The sequence below is a fragment of the Orbicella faveolata genome, unplaced genomic scaffold (genome assembly GCF_042242905.1).
Source record: "Orbicella faveolata isolate gen_17 unplaced genomic scaffold, um_ofav_v1 contig_47, whole genome shotgun sequence".
Lineage (NCBI taxonomy): Eukaryota > Metazoa > Cnidaria > Anthozoa > Scleractinia > Merulinidae > Orbicella > Orbicella faveolata.
Window position 1 is genome coordinate 10,554,316 of NW_028301577.1, and position 16,799 is coordinate 10,571,114.

At 41.5% G+C, this 16,799-nt stretch overlaps 3 protein-coding genes across 3 annotated transcripts; 1 reads left to right on the top strand and 2 right to left on the bottom strand.

The window, feature by feature from the left end:
• Nucleotides 1–465: 465 nt before the first annotated feature.
• LOC110048337 (uncharacterized) lies at nucleotides 466–2,145 on the bottom strand. Its single transcript, XM_020754121.2, has one exon. It carries the CDS (start codon nucleotides 1,500–1,502, stop codon nucleotides 864–866), a length of 639 nt encoding a protein of 212 aa, XP_020609780.1. The 5' UTR covers nucleotides 1,503–2,145; the 3' UTR covers nucleotides 466–863.
• A 6,883-nt stretch (nucleotides 2,146–9,028) lies between these two features.
• On the bottom strand, nucleotides 9,029–11,285 carry LOC110048349 (uncharacterized). Its single transcript, XM_020754134.2, has one exon. The coding sequence runs from the start codon at nucleotides 9,764–9,766 to the stop codon at nucleotides 9,239–9,241; it is 528 nt and encodes a 175-aa protein (XP_020609793.2). The 5' UTR covers nucleotides 9,767–11,285; the 3' UTR covers nucleotides 9,029–9,238.
• Nucleotides 11,286–14,605: 3,320 nt separating this feature from the next.
• On the top strand, nucleotides 14,606–15,594 carry LOC149097097 (uncharacterized). Its single transcript, XM_089279045.1, has one exon. It carries the CDS (start codon nucleotides 14,726–14,728, stop codon nucleotides 15,056–15,058), a length of 333 nt encoding a protein of 110 aa, XP_089135171.1. The 5' UTR covers nucleotides 14,606–14,725; the 3' UTR covers nucleotides 15,059–15,594.
• The last annotated feature ends 1,205 nt before the right edge of the window (nucleotides 15,595–16,799 follow it).

The window sequence follows — 16,799 nt, forward strand, 5'->3', positions numbered from 1 at the left end:
TTCTTGAATTTAAAATTCACCATCTTTATTAACTTATTCTTGAATTTAGTTAAGGATTTTTTTGTCCAATTCATAGCTAACCTTTTTTCGCTTCCCAAATGACATTCATAAGTCAGAAAACAACAAGCATTAACTTTCAAATACCACGAAAGTTTGAGGTGACCATTCACTTAAGAAAATTGGAGGGGATCAAAGGCCTTCCGCACAGTTAATTTACCGAAGCGATCCCCTGCAAAATTGGTCAGTTTTAAGGGTGCGGAAACCTCCAAGTAAAATCATTTTCCCTTGAAGGTAGAAAAACACTAAATGAGAACACGGTACTGATAATGAATCGAAATGTTAAAACTATAGGGTTGTTATGTCTGAATCGATGAAGACTGAAACTGATATAAAGGGAATTGCCAGGTCAATTTTTCAGTTACATGTAATTCATTCTTTCGCTCATGAATAAAGCACACACAGACATTTATCTCAAAATACTTTTCTTTGTGAGGCCATAAGAGTTCTGTTATTTTGACAATAAACAGTGTTTACTCTTAAAAAATGACTATTGCCGCGGGCTACAACTGCAAGCATACGGCTTAGCAAATCTAGATATTTCTCCGTAATCCTCAAAACTATCAGTGACGAAATTTTCTCTTTCCCTTGATCTGTACTAAGGTTCTCTAATTTTGAAAAAGCTTATTTTTGACGCACATTTGCGAAATGCATCTATTCCACTGACACACATCTAGGCCTCTTACTATAGTTGTCCTGTTTCTTCCGTTTACTTTAATTAAAAGCATGCAATGTTTTTAAATCTGCTTGCACTCGCTTAGTCAGATACCAAGTCAACTTTCACCGCCTTTGTAAAGTAAGTGCCTTTAGTTCTTTTCTTCCTCTTCGTTACAGTCTGCTGCCATTTTGTTCCCTTTGACGACAGGATCGAGGTATCCATTTTTGATTTTATCGATCGGCGCTCCACTCCGTATTAACAGTTCCGCACATTCGAAATTCCCGCTGATGACAGCCGCTTCTAGCGGAGTGAAACCCTCAGAGCATTCCAAAGTCAAATTCGCGCCGTTCTCGATCAAAATCTGTGCGCATTCTACGAAACCCTCCGAAGCGGCTTCGTGAATCGGCAGCCTTCCGATGGAGTTCGCTTGATTTACGTTGACATTTCCCTCTCGAAGTATCTTCGCCAATTCTTCTGTGTTGTTCTCCATAACGGCAGAAAGAAGTAAAATCTCGGGACAAAAGGACACAGCTCTTGGTTGCTTTTGGCTCTCGTCAGGGCTCGAGAAAATCGGCATTGACTGATGTCGTTTCCGCACCACTCCGTCGACGTTTCGGCGACTTCGCATGATAGCTTGTGTTAGTTCTTCACCCGAGGACAGCTTCCTCTCTCTGGTTTCTTCTGGTTTCGAGCCTTCTTCTGTCTTCGACAGCACTTCATCTGGGCAAGAAAACTTCCTCTTCTTCATCTGTCCTCTGAAAGACATTTTCCCTTTGATTACTTTCATTGCCGATCCGTTAATTATTGCTGTCTTCTGGTGTAGTTTAGTAGGATTTTTTAACGAAGGGCGCTTCCTTCAAAGTTGTGAGGAACACAGCACGTTTTTGCAGGGCGAGAATTGGCAAAGCCTAGGCGACTTATGGCAGAGCTTTTGTGTTTATAACTATAGGAACTTAGTAAGAATCTCGTCACGCCCTTTGCACGAGTACTAGCAATTATGTCAAACATCTACAAGCAGCACTCAAAACGCGATTTCAAAACCAAAACAATCGCGCAAAAGAGAATGTAACAGCGGGAGAGCGAACGACTCCATTTGAATCCCGCGAACTGACAAGTGAAATGCTCTGTAGAAAAACAAAGAGTTCCATATTGGGAAGAAGACGTCTTGTCGGCAACCCCGCCGAGATACAAACAACTCAAACATCTTACGTTTTCACAAACAAATTGTAAGAGGACAGAAAACTTTGCTAAACATTGACCAAAGATGCGATCCACCCAGCTAATTGAGTGGAATAAACAGTTGGCTTTGTTTGAATTCAACAAATTGTCGTTGCGGCTTTGTGGGTTTAGCAGCTTGTTTATTGCGTGTATTTGCGGTAACCCATTTATTCATACTCCGTGATAGACACTCATTGTTCCTTTTCAGTTTAATACCCTCAAAGGAACAACGAAGCTCACTTTCAACGCTTTAGCAGTAATTAAAGTTCAAGAATAATCTTGAAAAGTACCCCTGCTGCTGAAAAACTGGAATTGTTTTCAAGGAAAGTTAATGTGAAGAACTAAGCCAGTAGATATTCTGGAGGCCAAAAGACTAAAATAGACACGACTGTACTAGATGTTTTCATTTTTCCCTGAGGCGTAACCATGCATTAATGTCTTAACTTATGTTTTTAATGTCTTAACTTATGTTTTGGAGTTTTACATCTTTAGCTTTTTTACCTTTCTTCGCAACTTTGAAGAAAACATTTTAAGTTTAGCTTGTGTTAGGGCTGTTTTAAGAAAGTAATTGTCTATTAAACCCTGATGGCTAGTGCTGATAAAAAATCTGACAAAGTTCTATTTTAATAACTGCTTACGTCACCAGCTGTATACAAAAACAAGAGAAATAGTTATTACACCACACTCGAGCTGACAAGCTTAAATTTGACTGCAAACTTACCATTGTTCAAGTTTCCCTGCTACCTTTTCTCAGTGTGTGTTGTTTTTCTCGCGGTCAAGTGTTTCGAGAAGGGCACTGATACTCGTATGGTAGCTTAGGAGTAAACTTAAATTGTAAACATAAAGGTTGCGCGTGTGTTAAGGGCTTGAGGCAACTTTATCTGGCGGGCAGTGTATGCGACATCGACATGCTGACTCTCCTCCCCTACTATCTGTACTACCGGCTGCTTTATATCTACAATGGGCGACAAAAGTAGTTGAAGCACTTAGAAAATAACCCTTTACGATACTACTCTATTTCAAATACATTTAACGATAATTCTCTGATACCCCCCACCTCCCACCCTCCAATGTTGTGTAGGCGGGTGGCGAGGAGAGTAAAATGTTTCCAAGACGCTCGAAAATATAATTTTCCAGTTAAATTCCTCAACATCTCTGTCGCCCATTTTAGGTTAAAGTTTTGAATAGTTTCCAATCAAACTCTGACCTTTCCCTGCTTTTGGCATCTCAAGCAAGGCCTTTCAGCAACTCCTGATGAGATTTTGCGGCTTTCGGCATTTTAGTGAATGTAGGCGGGCATTAAGGGGTGTATGGGTCGGGCTCCTTTGCGCTAATGACGTTAGATTTGTCTTCCCAGCCATTTGTTTTTAGACTTAATTGTATGATCACCGTGACTAGGTTAATTCAATTTGTCTTGTTGAGGTCCAAGCTCATTAATGTATTCGAATTTGAGGGGAGCCGCCGGGAGACTGAGTGCCAGTTTATGCCCTGAGCTCAGTTGTCGCTGGCTTTAAGTTGCTGAGGGAGCAAGGGTGAAATCTACTTCCTTTCGTTGTCTTTGCTTTTTTGAGAGGTAAGAGTACAAAGGAATCGAAAACCGACAAGTATGCTGTCCTACAAAGCTTTAAAGGAAACGCAACGGCACTCCTATCTCTAGCAATACAAGGACATTGTAAACAGTGGATAAACATTGTCACTGCGATAGATCTCACGGACTTTTTATGCCGGTGAGGTGCTATTTAAAGTCGAGGGACTAACATGACTAATTTCGAAGTAAGAGGACTTGTTGCATTCGAAGGGGCATGCCTGTTAGAGAGAGGACGCTTTTAAGAAGAAAGGTCTGAAATAGAATCACTCCCAAAGGAAACAGAAGGCCCTTGCCTTGATCGTAGGCCTAGCTAGTCTCATCCAGTCGTTCAGTTAGTTGGGGCGCAGCTTGATATATGGCGATCGTAAAAAGGAGAGAGAGGCTTGGTGCAAGGAGTGAACGAATTAATGCCCGTGGTTCTCTCGCCTTCCCGCGCCGCGCATCTGTCTTATTTTTTCGCGTGCCATTTTTCGCGCTGCGCCCCAACTAACTGAACGCCTGCAAGAGGCTAAGGTCTAACAGAAAACAGTGCTTATGTTTCATGTCATCGTAAGCATCGCAAAAACGTGCTTATTTCTAGTTCTACGATCTATTTATGTCTTTCCATGTCGTCGCGAGCATTAACCATCGAATTCCACTCATTTTAGAAGCTTTTGAGAATTGATGAAAGCCATATCTAGTCTGCGCGTTGGGTGACATCTTAACTAAATTCTCAGCCATCACAGGCTGAGAACTCAAGGAGCTTATTATTAACTTTGTTTGATAATTTTGTGCGCATTTTCCGTTACAAGTTTCATCTGCTTCGAAGTGGGAAGGCATCGCACCGAAGTTTTCGGCTTCTGGCAAACATTGTAGCATACGCCTCTGCAATTTAAGAATGCCTAGTTTAAAGTTAATCTTCTAAAGCTAATGGTGTTTAACTCAAGTCAAGTTAAGAACATTTTCATTGCAATTTTTTTCGCATTATCTGATGACACAGCTGGTACAACACTAAACGAGGTTCAGCGTCTTGAAAATTAAAAGGTTAGACCACTTGACGGCTTGGCAAGAGCGACTGACTGTTCTTCTCTGGGCAATCTTCTTATATTTTGAGCCAACGTACACCTTCTAGAAACAACTATCTCCCTAACTTACAAACTGTTTGTATACACTGAGTTCACTCCTTGACCAGACCCATTCTCAAGGAACAAGCAAACAACGACTGTTCAGTTGATAAATATGACAAGAGAGTTCTAAAATAGTGGCACTCGCATAAGTTCAGGTTTCTCAGCGGAGTTATCAAGCTACATGTAATGTCAACAAAATCGTTTTTGTCCATTTCTTGGCCTTGACCCTGCACGAAACACAATGATTGTTTACTCTCATGCACAGAGGAACTAACCAATAGAAACGTTTCGGTACCGAAATTTTCAAGTGTACGAGCGCAAAACAAAAGATTGTGGACGGGGGTGGATCTTCCAACATAAATCTTAGCATCTCTTTTTGCTCCTTTGATGTTTGTTACTCTTTATAACCACTTCTCTCTTAAATATGGTTTCGATTACGAGGACATAGTAAGTAAACCACTTAGGCAAACGGGTGACAAAATTAAGTAAGAGTAAGATATGGACGAACCTTGGCTTGTTGGATGACCTTTGAACATTGAAGATTGGCATGAGAAAAAATACGCATCTATCTAATTACCAAAGAGTCGAGAAGGCGGGGAGGAGGATACTTAACCCATGTTTTGGCACAGGAGTGCCATTACGGAGGGTTTGAAACCCTGAGCCTTGTCAGGATAAAGAAAACCGAAAATAGCTAATCTTAGAAGGACACGATATTCTAGACACTCTCTATTCTAGGACCATGTAGAGGATTAATTAAAGATTGGATGGAATTCTGAGAGGATAAGCACTCTCTCTTATCTTATCTCTTATCTTTAAAATGATCTGATGACCATTTTAATTTTAAAAAACAAAGACCAGCCATTGTCTCCGAACTCGGATTGCTGAATACTGTTAGACTACTGCTTAAACCTCATGTAACGTCAGGAATCGTGCAACTGTACCCTGTTTAAGACAGGTTCAGACCCTGTTTACACCGGAGAACTCGTATAAAATACTCTGTTATTGGCAGCGAAGACAACAATTCATACCGTGTCGGGCTTCACCTCCCCGTCTAAGCCATGTAAGGAAATATCCCCCCGGGGCCAAAAGGAAAGTTAGTTCTCACGCCCCATAAAATTCCCCAGTATATCAACATGGTCATTATTAGATAGTCGTTTGTCGCAGTGAGAATCTCAGTAGTACACATACAGCTGCAGCTAAAATGTTAAGTAACTCTTCTCTATGCTCTGTTCTTTTTTTAGTCCCTTGTTTACGGCCAACCCGATTCCGGGAAAATGTCCTTTAAAGATGTCAGCCGTTTGCATTAAAAATATGCTTTCTGACCGCTCGTTATGTGACGGCGGAGAATGTTATCTTATGAATTCTCAGATTACAACATTGAGAATTGATAATTTCAAGAAAGCGTAGCACTGCAAACTATGTGTTCGAATATTTGACGTTTTCGCCTTTTTATCGTATTTGTATGCTACTTAATTGAAATTTTCCTTGACATGGCAGGGAAATGATCCAATTTTCATGACAATGTTTTTCTGGAATACTCGCAGCCCGGGGGGAGACTCCCATATAAAATGGACGGGGGGGCTCGTCCTACCCTTTAGAGGTGCGAGACGCAGTTATGGTACCTCTTAGGGTGTTCAGCCTTAAAAGGTCCACACATCACCACACCGCCACCGGTACTGACCACACCGCCACCACACCGCCACCACACCGCCACCACACCGCCACCACACCGCCACCACACCGCCACCACACCGCCACCACACCGCCACCACACCGCCACCACACCGCCACCACACCGCCACCACACCGCCACCGGTACCACACATCGGGAGCCTTAACGGGACCATTTAGGGTACTGAGCCGAGAAAAATACGACAGGAGATAAAGTATTATTTTAGAATTGGTACGTCTTAGGGAAGCCGACAATTTCAAGCCACGCCCACAAAACAGGATCTTGGTACCTCTTAGGGTTTATTTTCAAAATTTCCGACGAGCTCCCCCGTCCTATTTATATGGGAGTTTCCCCCCGGGGGAACTAGTAAATGGTTTCTATATTTTCCTCTCACAGGTGATCGAACAGCTCAGTGAAGACAGTGTTGTATTTCGTTTTATTCACAGAAAAATTTGATGATTTATCAAATTGACCCCTTCAGTTTTTTTTTTTTTTTAACTAAGTTAAATGTTCAATTAGGCAGACATACAGGTCGCGAAAAGTCGGCTACATTGCAATCTATGGAGTTACCTAAAACGGAGTAAGGGACAAACAAACAAGAAAAATAACTTTAAGTGACACTATTCTGACATTAACCAGAAATCTTATCTTTTCTTTCCTTTAATGTTTGTTCGTTCTACTATTTTTCGAGTCCAAGAACTTAATAATTCATAAGTGGACCAGGGTCCGCCTTTTTTTATGTGCCTTACGATGTTTAATTAATAGCCGTTTAAATAAGTTCGGTTCCTGCTCTCAATAATTTGAAACAGAACTGTGTACAAACTAAAGGTGAAATATGCGAAAAACGCGAACTTACGTCAGAACTTACGTCTTTTTAATTCAAGAAGCTATCTTGATTAATTTTTTTCCGTATACATTTTTGATTGAAAACAGAAAGCAACTTCTCCTCATAATTTAGTATTAAAGAAAAGCCATGCCCAACATTACGTACGTTCCTGACATGATGATATTTTGGCGTGATTTTACTTAATGTAGACAACCTTGGGACGCCATTTAACCCGCGTTTTTGCGCGTTCTACCGATTCTTCTTATATTTTACAATAGCTGTAGCCATGGAAGATAAAAACCTCCTAAATTTAATCCAACCACAATAGTACAGTACAGTGCAGCGCAGAACAGAACACTTTGTGCAACCAGCTAGTTTTGTTATTGTTTTTAGCAGCCGGAAGTTTGTACATCGTGCTTTGTGTTAATGGGTCTTAATGGCCAAGAATGCGAAAGGGTTAGAAAACCATTTTACATCTGTCTACGGGAAAAAAACGTTTGCGCTGGTAAACTCTAAATGCCTTTCAAACCGGCAGAAAGTGTCACAAAAGTAATAAAAGAATAAGCTAAAGAAAAATACTGAATGTGTGTCATTCCGCCTAACTCAGGGCAGTAAAGACAACGAATTGCCAGAAACGGCTAAGCAATAATGAAGAAGATAAAACTAGCGTTATGTATCGCCACCTTAAAAAGTGATCAGTCGCGATAATAAGGACATCTAGAGGATGCAAAACGCAAGCGATTTCCTGTAAATTAGATTATACGTGCTGAAAATCTTGTCTTGCACTGACGAGGAGTCGTTTAATGGAAAAACCTCTGTTCCGTTATCGTTTAATCTTGGAGAGTATTTAGTAAACACAAAACGGGTGTAGATTTTTCGTGTTAGAACACGCATTTCGCTTTTTTTTTTTGTTGGATCGCAAATATTGACGAGAAGCCGTACATTTTGAAAATATCTTTAATTATTCACTAGATTTTTATCTTTCTTGCTTCAGTAGTAAGTAGAAAATCGTGAAATTAGAGGTACTTTATTCCTTTAGGTGATTATGCCGAATTTGAGAAGCAGATAACTTTGATTAAAATGGAATTCATGTTTCTGTCACATGTATGCCAGGGCAGTTAATATTCAATTTTAATTTAATAGAGACAATGTACCTCATTCAGTTAAAGCCACAAACGGTGTACACAGTTTGCTTACGTTTATTTCTAATACTTAACAAGAATGTCTCAAATAAAAGAGACATTTTTAAGGATAAGTTAAAATGAAAACTGGAAGGTCTGTATCACCAATAAAGATCCCTTATCCTGTCAGGACTTGGATTTTACGTGTCTAATCTCGACGTTTACAGTACTTTATATATTGTAAGCTATGAGTGATAAGGCCTCCTCCAGGAGGTCGTTCGGGTATCAAGCACTCATTATGAAACATTGAAATACATGCACCAAATGATCTAACTTTTCGTATAAACGCTGAAATGTCTGTGACCTCCTTTGCATTGGGAGCGATCCCGGGTAGCGATCAAGTACAGTCATTCAGTCAGACAGTCGGCGTGCGAAATCGCTTTACTAGATGCAGCCCGATAAAGCGACTGTTCAGCATCCCGGGGGGGGGGGGAACTCCTATATAAATAAGAAGGGGGTGCTCGTCGGAAATTTTGGAAAGAGCCCCAAGCTAGAGGTACCAAGATCCTGTTTTATGGGCGTGGCTTGACATTGTTTCCAGCCCTAAGAGGTACATATTCTAAAACAACACATCATCTCTTGTCATATTTTATTCCGTTCAATACCCTAAAAGGTACCGCTAAATGCTTTTGTTCTTGGGCCATCGTAGTTTAACGAGGAAGAAAACACAAATAGCGGTGATAAACATATTAAACTTACGCTAAAGCTAAACGGCACCGCTAAAGCTAAACGGCACCGCTAAAGCTCGCGCTGTGGACCTTTTGAGGCTGAACACTCTAAAAGGTACCAAAACCAATTTTTCAACCCCTAAAAGGTACGACGAGCACCCCCGTCCTTGTTATATGGGATCCCCCCCCCCCCCCCCCACTAGGGTACTACATACTGCGCGTAAAGCGACTGTTTGGCATATGTATAATCTTGATAGCACGAGTTTAGGTAGAACTGGATACCTTACGTAGAGTCCTTGACCTTAATTTGAAACCATGTCTGATGTCTTCAGTAGACGCTCCGTGCCTTATCAGCAGCTCGGCGCACTCAAAATTCCCCGTTTCCACAGCTACATCCAAGGGCGAAAATCCTTCGGCATTCCGCACGTTTATGGTGGTCGCCTTCTCAATGAGCACCTTAGCGCAGTCCGTAAGACCCTTGGCCACTGCTTCGTGGAGTGGAAAAATCCCTTTCGTAGCGAGCGACTGTAAGTCGGCCTCGCCGATCTTTATCAGCTTGAAAAGCTCGGGAAGTTCCTTGCCATCGAGTCCCGTATTGTGAAGTAGTATCTCCGGACAAGATGACTTTCGATTGCGTACTCTGGTGACATCGACCCGCTTGCTGAGCGTGTCTGATACACTGGCACTGTTCGTCTTTTTGAGAGGAAGTTTGGTCTTGTTTTTCAGCCGTTTTTCGGGATTGTCGTGTTTCGCAGATTTGCTCTTCTTCTGCGCCTTTTTCAGAGGAATCATACTTCCTATGGTAATCTTTTCACCAATGCTCTCGAAGTTTGCTCCAAAATGTAACTTCAATTAGTCCACCTTTACGTCAGCCGAGCGCACCTCTTTCAATAGTTAAACAGTTTTTCCTTTAAATTCACCAATCTACTCCAGTTGGTATAAACAACTGTTCATAGCTTCTCGGACGCGACAAACACACAAAACAGTAACTCCGCGATCGTCGACAAGATAATTTCTTACTGTACGCGCGCGCTCTTCTCCGCCGAATGACATCATGTAGGAATGTCATGCCATATAACCTGTATATGGCGAGGGACACCTGACACCACAGAATGCGCCAAAGCGTAACCCTTTCATCACATTCCTACTACCAAACGTTCATTTATCACTGATACGAGCTGATTTGGTTGAATTGGATTATCTGAACTCAAAATCGCGTCCGTATTGCTTTGTTCTTCGATCTCTAGGGACAATGTCCATGGTTTTTTTGAAGGTGAAACAACGTTTTAACACTAGAACAAAAAGAAACCCGCGGTAAATTGAAAGATTAGGAACATCTCAGGAAGTTAATAGCGTGTTCGTTCCTAATTGCCCTTCGCGGGGCCATCTTGTCTTGACAAACTGGAAATTTTGATAACCCTTATCTCGTCATCGACAGCTTCTCTGTGCATCACTTGTCAGGATATGACAAACTTCACGCTTTCGCGGTGATGGAAAATCACTTTTTATGAATTCCGAACAGAGTGGACCCACATCATCGATCGGATCATCAGCGGAACAATTCATGTTCAGATAAACACGAAACGTCAAGTCAATACAGTTAAGTTTTTTAAACCGTGCGTTGTCTATTTGTAATGTTTGTAACCGCTGTTTGCTTTCTTTTCCTTCCGAAATCGAAATTATGGCCAAAGAACAAGAATATTTATGATGTTACCTTCTTCAGCTATTTGTCTGGAAAATTTCAATCTCATTGATCGGATCATTCTTTACACTGGGCTTATCACATTCGTGCAGTCCCGGGTGAAATGCTCGGTTTTGATCGTTTCCTTTCCGAGAGTGCGCGTTAGGGGAGTAAAACTTGAGGCATGAGCCCGTGTCCTACTTCGCCAGCGGTCAGGAAACGCTACCATCGATTTTAAGGGGGCTGAGCACGAGCGATTGCCGCGCCTACGATTGCTGCGCGAGGCGAGTCGACAAATTAAAGGGCAACTACAATAGGTTGGCAAATATTTGCTTAATCATTCCGCCGGTTTCCCCAGCAAAAAGCAACAGTGTGCGGCGCTAGTCTACTCTGATAGGCCCCTGGTCTACTGCAGAGTTACCCCTTGCATTTTGTTAGAATGGCCCCTCCGGGACCCCTGCCGGCCCCTGCCTCATTCCTAGGCTTTCTTCTTTGGTTGGAGTACCGCGCGCGTAGAGCTTTAAGCCAGTTGCTATGCTGTCGCTGCCTAACTGCGCTCCCTATTTCTCACCTTTCACCGGCGAAATAAAACGGCGCATGTGGACCAGGGAACTGGTACCTATACCCATTTGTACTCTCAGATGGAGATGTGTGCCGAGTGCGGGGAACAAGCAAAAACCTGTGGGAACTTCGCTCTGTAGAGCACCATATGCCTTGCGGGCAAGCAGACTCGTAACGATTTCCTGGTAGACGGAGATCTAACAGTAACATGGGCTCCTGATAGTGAATGGTCTTCTTTACGGACATCAAGAATGAAACAGGACTTGGTTCCATTGAACTGAGTAGTTTTTCATAACTTTACTTGTGATCGTCGATACCATAAATGTATCAATGCAAACAACGATGAAATCGAAAATCATTTGTAATATATAGTCTGCCTATACACAAAGGTGCTTGAATTATTCTTTTCGAAATTTCGATTCTTAATTAAAAATCCTGCTTACTATCGCGATTTATTTGTTACACTTAGTGACTGACAGCCGTGAGAACCTCCCACTGAAAAGAAGTAGAACACAAGTGCAAAAGGACCAGGTGCAATTTAAAATGAACATCTAACAGAAGAAATTATGGAAGGAGAGATTAACACATGGGCAAAAGTTGAAAAGTACAAAGTTCAGTACAAAAGAACATCGAACAAAGAACCGTGTACAAAGGTACGAGGTTCAATTTAAAATGAATATCCACAGGAACCCGTGATGGGCTCCTGATATCAGTATTAAAAGGAATTATAGGGCAGATTAACACTTGAGCAAAATTCGAAAAGTACAAAGTTTGATTTGAATAAAATCCGAGTCCGAGCTTATAGGAAACGTTCCAAAATCTTAAAATATTATTAAAGGAGCATGACTAACAAACGACATATCTTCTCGCAGCACACACTGTGACCAACAACTTCTTTCTCCTTACCGAAATAGTCAGTGAAACAGATGACGTTTAATGTTGGGAATCATCCAATAGGAGATCATTGTTTAATGCTTCACAAAATTTTTCTGTCACGAATCTGAATTAAAAATGAACAAACTACCTTTTTTTTTCTCCTTTAATTCTCTAACATTTAAGGCAAAACAATGGCCTTGGTGGAATGCTACTTTGTTCTCGTTTCTTCAGAAAATATAGTAATAAGGTTTTAGTTATATCCCGGGGCGGGGGGGCACTGCCATATATGGGCTAGGTATGTGCCGCTGTGAAGGGTAAGTTTTCAAGCAGTTTACTCTAGGATAGGGTATATAAATCGGAGCGTTTGGGTGTAGAATAGGGTATGATTTTTCACAAAACTGACTGGTTGGTTGATGATTTTATCTGGAGTAAAGAAACCAGGAATTGCCACTCAAAAATACAAAAAAAATCAAATCGGCAAGTTTAAATTTACGCAAATCAGCCTCAACAGTGTCGATAGATGGGGGGATTTGGGGAGTTTACTTTAGTATAGGTTAGCAAAATTTAGCTGAACTAGCTCTGGTATATGCTAAGGGTTCCAGGGTCCCAGCGGCACATCTCCACCCAGAAATTCCCAAAGTACCCCCCCGGGAGTTATATAGTCTCGTCACGCAGTCTTTTCAACCCTTCTGTGAAGATTGCGTGATGAACTCAAAGACTCGACGTTCCCACCATTGCTGATAAGCGTGTCGGCGCATCAGGGTCTCCATTCTCTTTGGGAATATGCAGAGTATGGACTCCTGTGCGCGCTAAGTCAGTTCATTCTAGTCTACACTAGCTCGGCCGGCTTATGCAAACTAAAACTATGATTTATAACAATAGCACTTCTTCGCCATGTCAAGGTGAATGGATGAAGTTTTTACTACTTGTAAATGTGAGGTTCTTTTTCTCCTGGTGCCGTTGCATCTTGTCGGGGATATACAGGAAACAGGGAGAACAACTCTCGCGCACCGCGCTTTCGCATTCCTTGAAGCTCGATTCTTTCGGCCTTCACCAAGAAAACCGTAAAAATCGCAAAGGCTCTGGCCACGAGATTGACCAAAACAAGACGCCTGGGGCGATGCAGGGTGAAAGTGGCGGCTGAAACACAAATTAGGCAGGTGCACGATGGCCAAGTATATTAGTCATCAACTGAAGTAGGAAACAGATGGCGGCGTTTTTTTTTTCAATGGTGTTTATCAAAGACTTAAAAAGAGCACAAAACAGAAAGATAAAATCCCAAAACATCCTTACGCTTAGTTTATTATGCTATTTTATTTTGTGATGGCGAGTGAGCGTCATTTCCCGCGATCCGCCGTGAATTCACAGCTTCCACGTTTTTCACAGACTCGCAGTATGTGACACGATTAGCACGTTAGAGCCGAGCATTTTCACAAGCCCAGGCATGCAGACCTTTATTTGGCGTCGACTGACCTTGAAGTGAAGAGCTCGCCTTTTAGCGATCCCTCACAATATCAATAGTTTTGCGGGATTCTCAACACAAAAAATATGAATTTTTAATTCAACGAGTTTAATTTAATGACTGCCAGTCAAAAATTATCTTTCTTTAATAAATTTCTAGAGCGCTGAATGAATACAGTCAATTTTTTTCCGGCGGCAGTGAATGAAATTATTGCTGAAACTGTTACAGCTAAAATCGGACTTCTTTGGTGTTGAAATGCCAGTTCAAGGAACCGAAATATCACTTGCACGATTCAAAAAAAATTCATGTTTGTCAATTGAGTTATCTTTTGTGTTGTAAAACAATGGGCTTTTCTTCGTTTGTAGCAGTTAGTAACTATGCTTGTAGGAGGCCATTTATGCGTTTTCTCTTAACAGACTTGTTTTGGAGTTTTGAAGAGATTGGTAACCTAAAAGATGGAAATCGTATCGAGTTCTACAGTTATTGAGCTTTGTGTTGTCTAGAGAGTTTGGTTAGTTTGTATGTAGCGGTTTTCCTATTGAAACAACTTGAAGAGCTTGCTGTGAGCGAGTCTCGGTGGATCGAAAGGCAGCCGCTACAATGGTAATTAACTTTCTTTTCTGTTTCACCTGGCCACAATTTACATGACAAAACTACATTTCAGAAACGCAAATTACAGCTGTTTTAAAGTCAATGGAACTATTTTTGTTTATTCTACAAGTATAAGTCATTTGGTTTTTTTTTCTGGAAATAATTTAAAGATAAATCAAAAGTTTGATTCGCCAAACAAGGCCAAGACATTCCGAATAGCAGAAACTCCTGTACTGATGGAAGTAGAAGGTAGAAAATTAATTTCTGAATATTTATAGCTTTGGTTAGGCGACAAAATATTTTCGAGAACAAATAACTTTTTCTTCGAATCAGCCTTTCAAAGGACGACTTCTATTGCCAAGGGAACCGAAAACCACTTGGGGCCTCAAGCGTGATTTTTAACTGACCAATCAGGTTCCGACAAATTTCAGCACGTGATTTCACGGGGAAAAATGGGTGGGGGTACAATGTAGCAAATTTTCATGTAGTAAATTGATTTGCCGTGACTGCTTGCTGTGGAGAGAAGACAGTTTTCCGCTCGCTTGATTTTGAAGTGCGTTTGTTGCCTGCAACTTGCAAGATGCCGACGGAATGGAGCAATGGTTTGTGCGGCTGCCTCAGTGATATTCCACTTTGTCTAACGACGTACTGCGCTCCGTGCTATACGTTTGGCAAGACAGCCGAGGCGGTTGGCGATGATTGTTTGATGTGCGGTATAATAACCTTCGTCCCATTAGTAAACCTGTGGTTTGCCACGCAAATCCGAGGCAAGATCCGTGAACAGAAAGGAATCGACGGCTCGTTTGTGAGCGATCTTCTTTTGAATTGCTGTTGTCCTTTGTGCACTTTGGTTCAGGACGCGCAGGAAGTGGGAGTCAAAGCGCCGTTCGGAAATTCCATGGCAAGGTCGTAACTTGGAGGTTTCGTGCAAGATTCATTGTCCATTGAAGACCAGGACAGAGCTGAACACTCCTCCAAGCAAGTTTACTTCTTCTTCATTTTTCTTTATTGTGTGTCTTAGTTAGACTACTTAAACGAACTTGTTTACGTATAGCTTTGATGTAGGCGACAAGTTGCGAACCTCAAGTATCTTTCTTGTCAGTGATCTTTGATCTAGGTGCTCGTCTTTAGAACATTTCAAATCACTTCTCACAAGATGCTGAAATAATTATTTGATTTGGTGGACTCTAGACTTAACTCGGGACTGACGCAGCAGAACTGCTGGAACTTCGACAAACGGGTTTATCAACACCTTGTACGGTTTCTTAATGCAAATTATAATTTCAAGCTATCGTGAACTTCGCTCGCTGATGATCTGTAATCAGTCGGAGATTTTCTGTAACCAGTCGGAAAACTTTCCGTAGTATTTTGTAAATGGGAACATAATGAATAATTGAAAGAAATCCCTCAGTTTTACACTAGAAATGTTATTAAAAATGTTCCGGTACACATTGTTTTTTTGAATACTAATTATATGCGTGTTCGTCCTTGCTTCTACGGCTTTCCGAAGGACACAGCTTGATGCCTTGGAAAATTTGTTTGGAATGCCCCCAATACGAGCGTGGTTTACAGTTCTTTGTGTTGCCAAGCGAGCCTTTCTTGTAATGGTGCGAAATGTTGACGTGGCAGGCAGAGAGAGGCGAGGGAGTGGCGAGAATATTGGGTGTGGAAGTAACATGGAGAAAGTGAAAGTATTTCCAAATCAAAACAAACTTCCGTTTTATGCAACCCTTAGCTACACTCAATAATCACCGCTGAACATCTTTCCGTTTCAGTTACGTGCTTATGAGCCGAAGAGTAAATAAGGGTATAATGTTTAGAAACTGGAGATCAGTATTTTCATTTGCTTAGTGAGACGGTATCGTTCTTTTATATCACTAAACGGTGCGAGCAAGGGGCATTGTTGTGACTTGTCTGTCTGTCTGTCTGTCTGTCAGAGATGTATGGGGAAACCCTATATCATTTGATCCTTGCAGTAATCTAACACATTCCAGTTGCAAAAGGAAAAAAACAAAACATGCAAGTCTTAAGCCAAAACATCCAGAATTTTCTACACAAGGCAGAAATGGTGACTGATTTTCCCTTCGTTAAGTTTGCCCACAGGCGTTCTCTCGCTTCCTTTTGTCGCGAGCTGTTTTTCGCGCTGCGCCCCAACTAACTGAACGCCTAGAAGAGGCTACCCTTCATGGGGTAAACACACTTCTCAGGCACTTCTTGGTGGAAAGGCACAGAGAGATCAAGTAACCTGTTTTGGCCTGGAACACATTTGAACACATTTGATTTCAAACTAGACGCTCTAACTCAAGAGCGTTCGGGCTTTGTTACGAGTACGCGTACATGGACACAATAAAGACAAATCAAAGAATCAGGATATTTTAGCACAAGAGTTCCGCTTAGATATTACTTTTCATTACTTGCTTCGTTTTGTATCCTCCTGATCCAATCGCAAGTTGTGAGTTTAAACCATTTTGGTTCAAGAATCCAGCACAGCTGTCCACACATTTATGGAGAACTTGTTTGCACAGAATTTTCCAGGTCTTTTCACAACTTATGGCGATTACATTGCACATCCTAACAGAAATTGTGCGAAGTTCGTTTACGGGTCGTGGAGATCCGAGTGAATTGTGCAGCTGAACATTTTTGCCGTGTTGCGA

Excerpts from the sequence above, each read along its gene's own strand:
- LOC110048337 (XM_020754121.2), bottom strand. The coding sequence starts at position 1,502 with ATGAAAGTAATCAAAGGGAAAATGTCTTTCAGAGGACAGATGAAGAAG.
- LOC110048349 (XM_020754134.2), bottom strand. The coding sequence starts at position 9,766 with ATGATTCCTCTGAAAAAGGCGCAGAAGAAGAGCAAATCTGCGAAACAC.
- LOC149097097 (XM_089279045.1), top strand. The coding sequence starts at position 14,726 with ATGCCGACGGAATGGAGCAATGGTTTGTGCGGCTGCCTCAGTGATATT.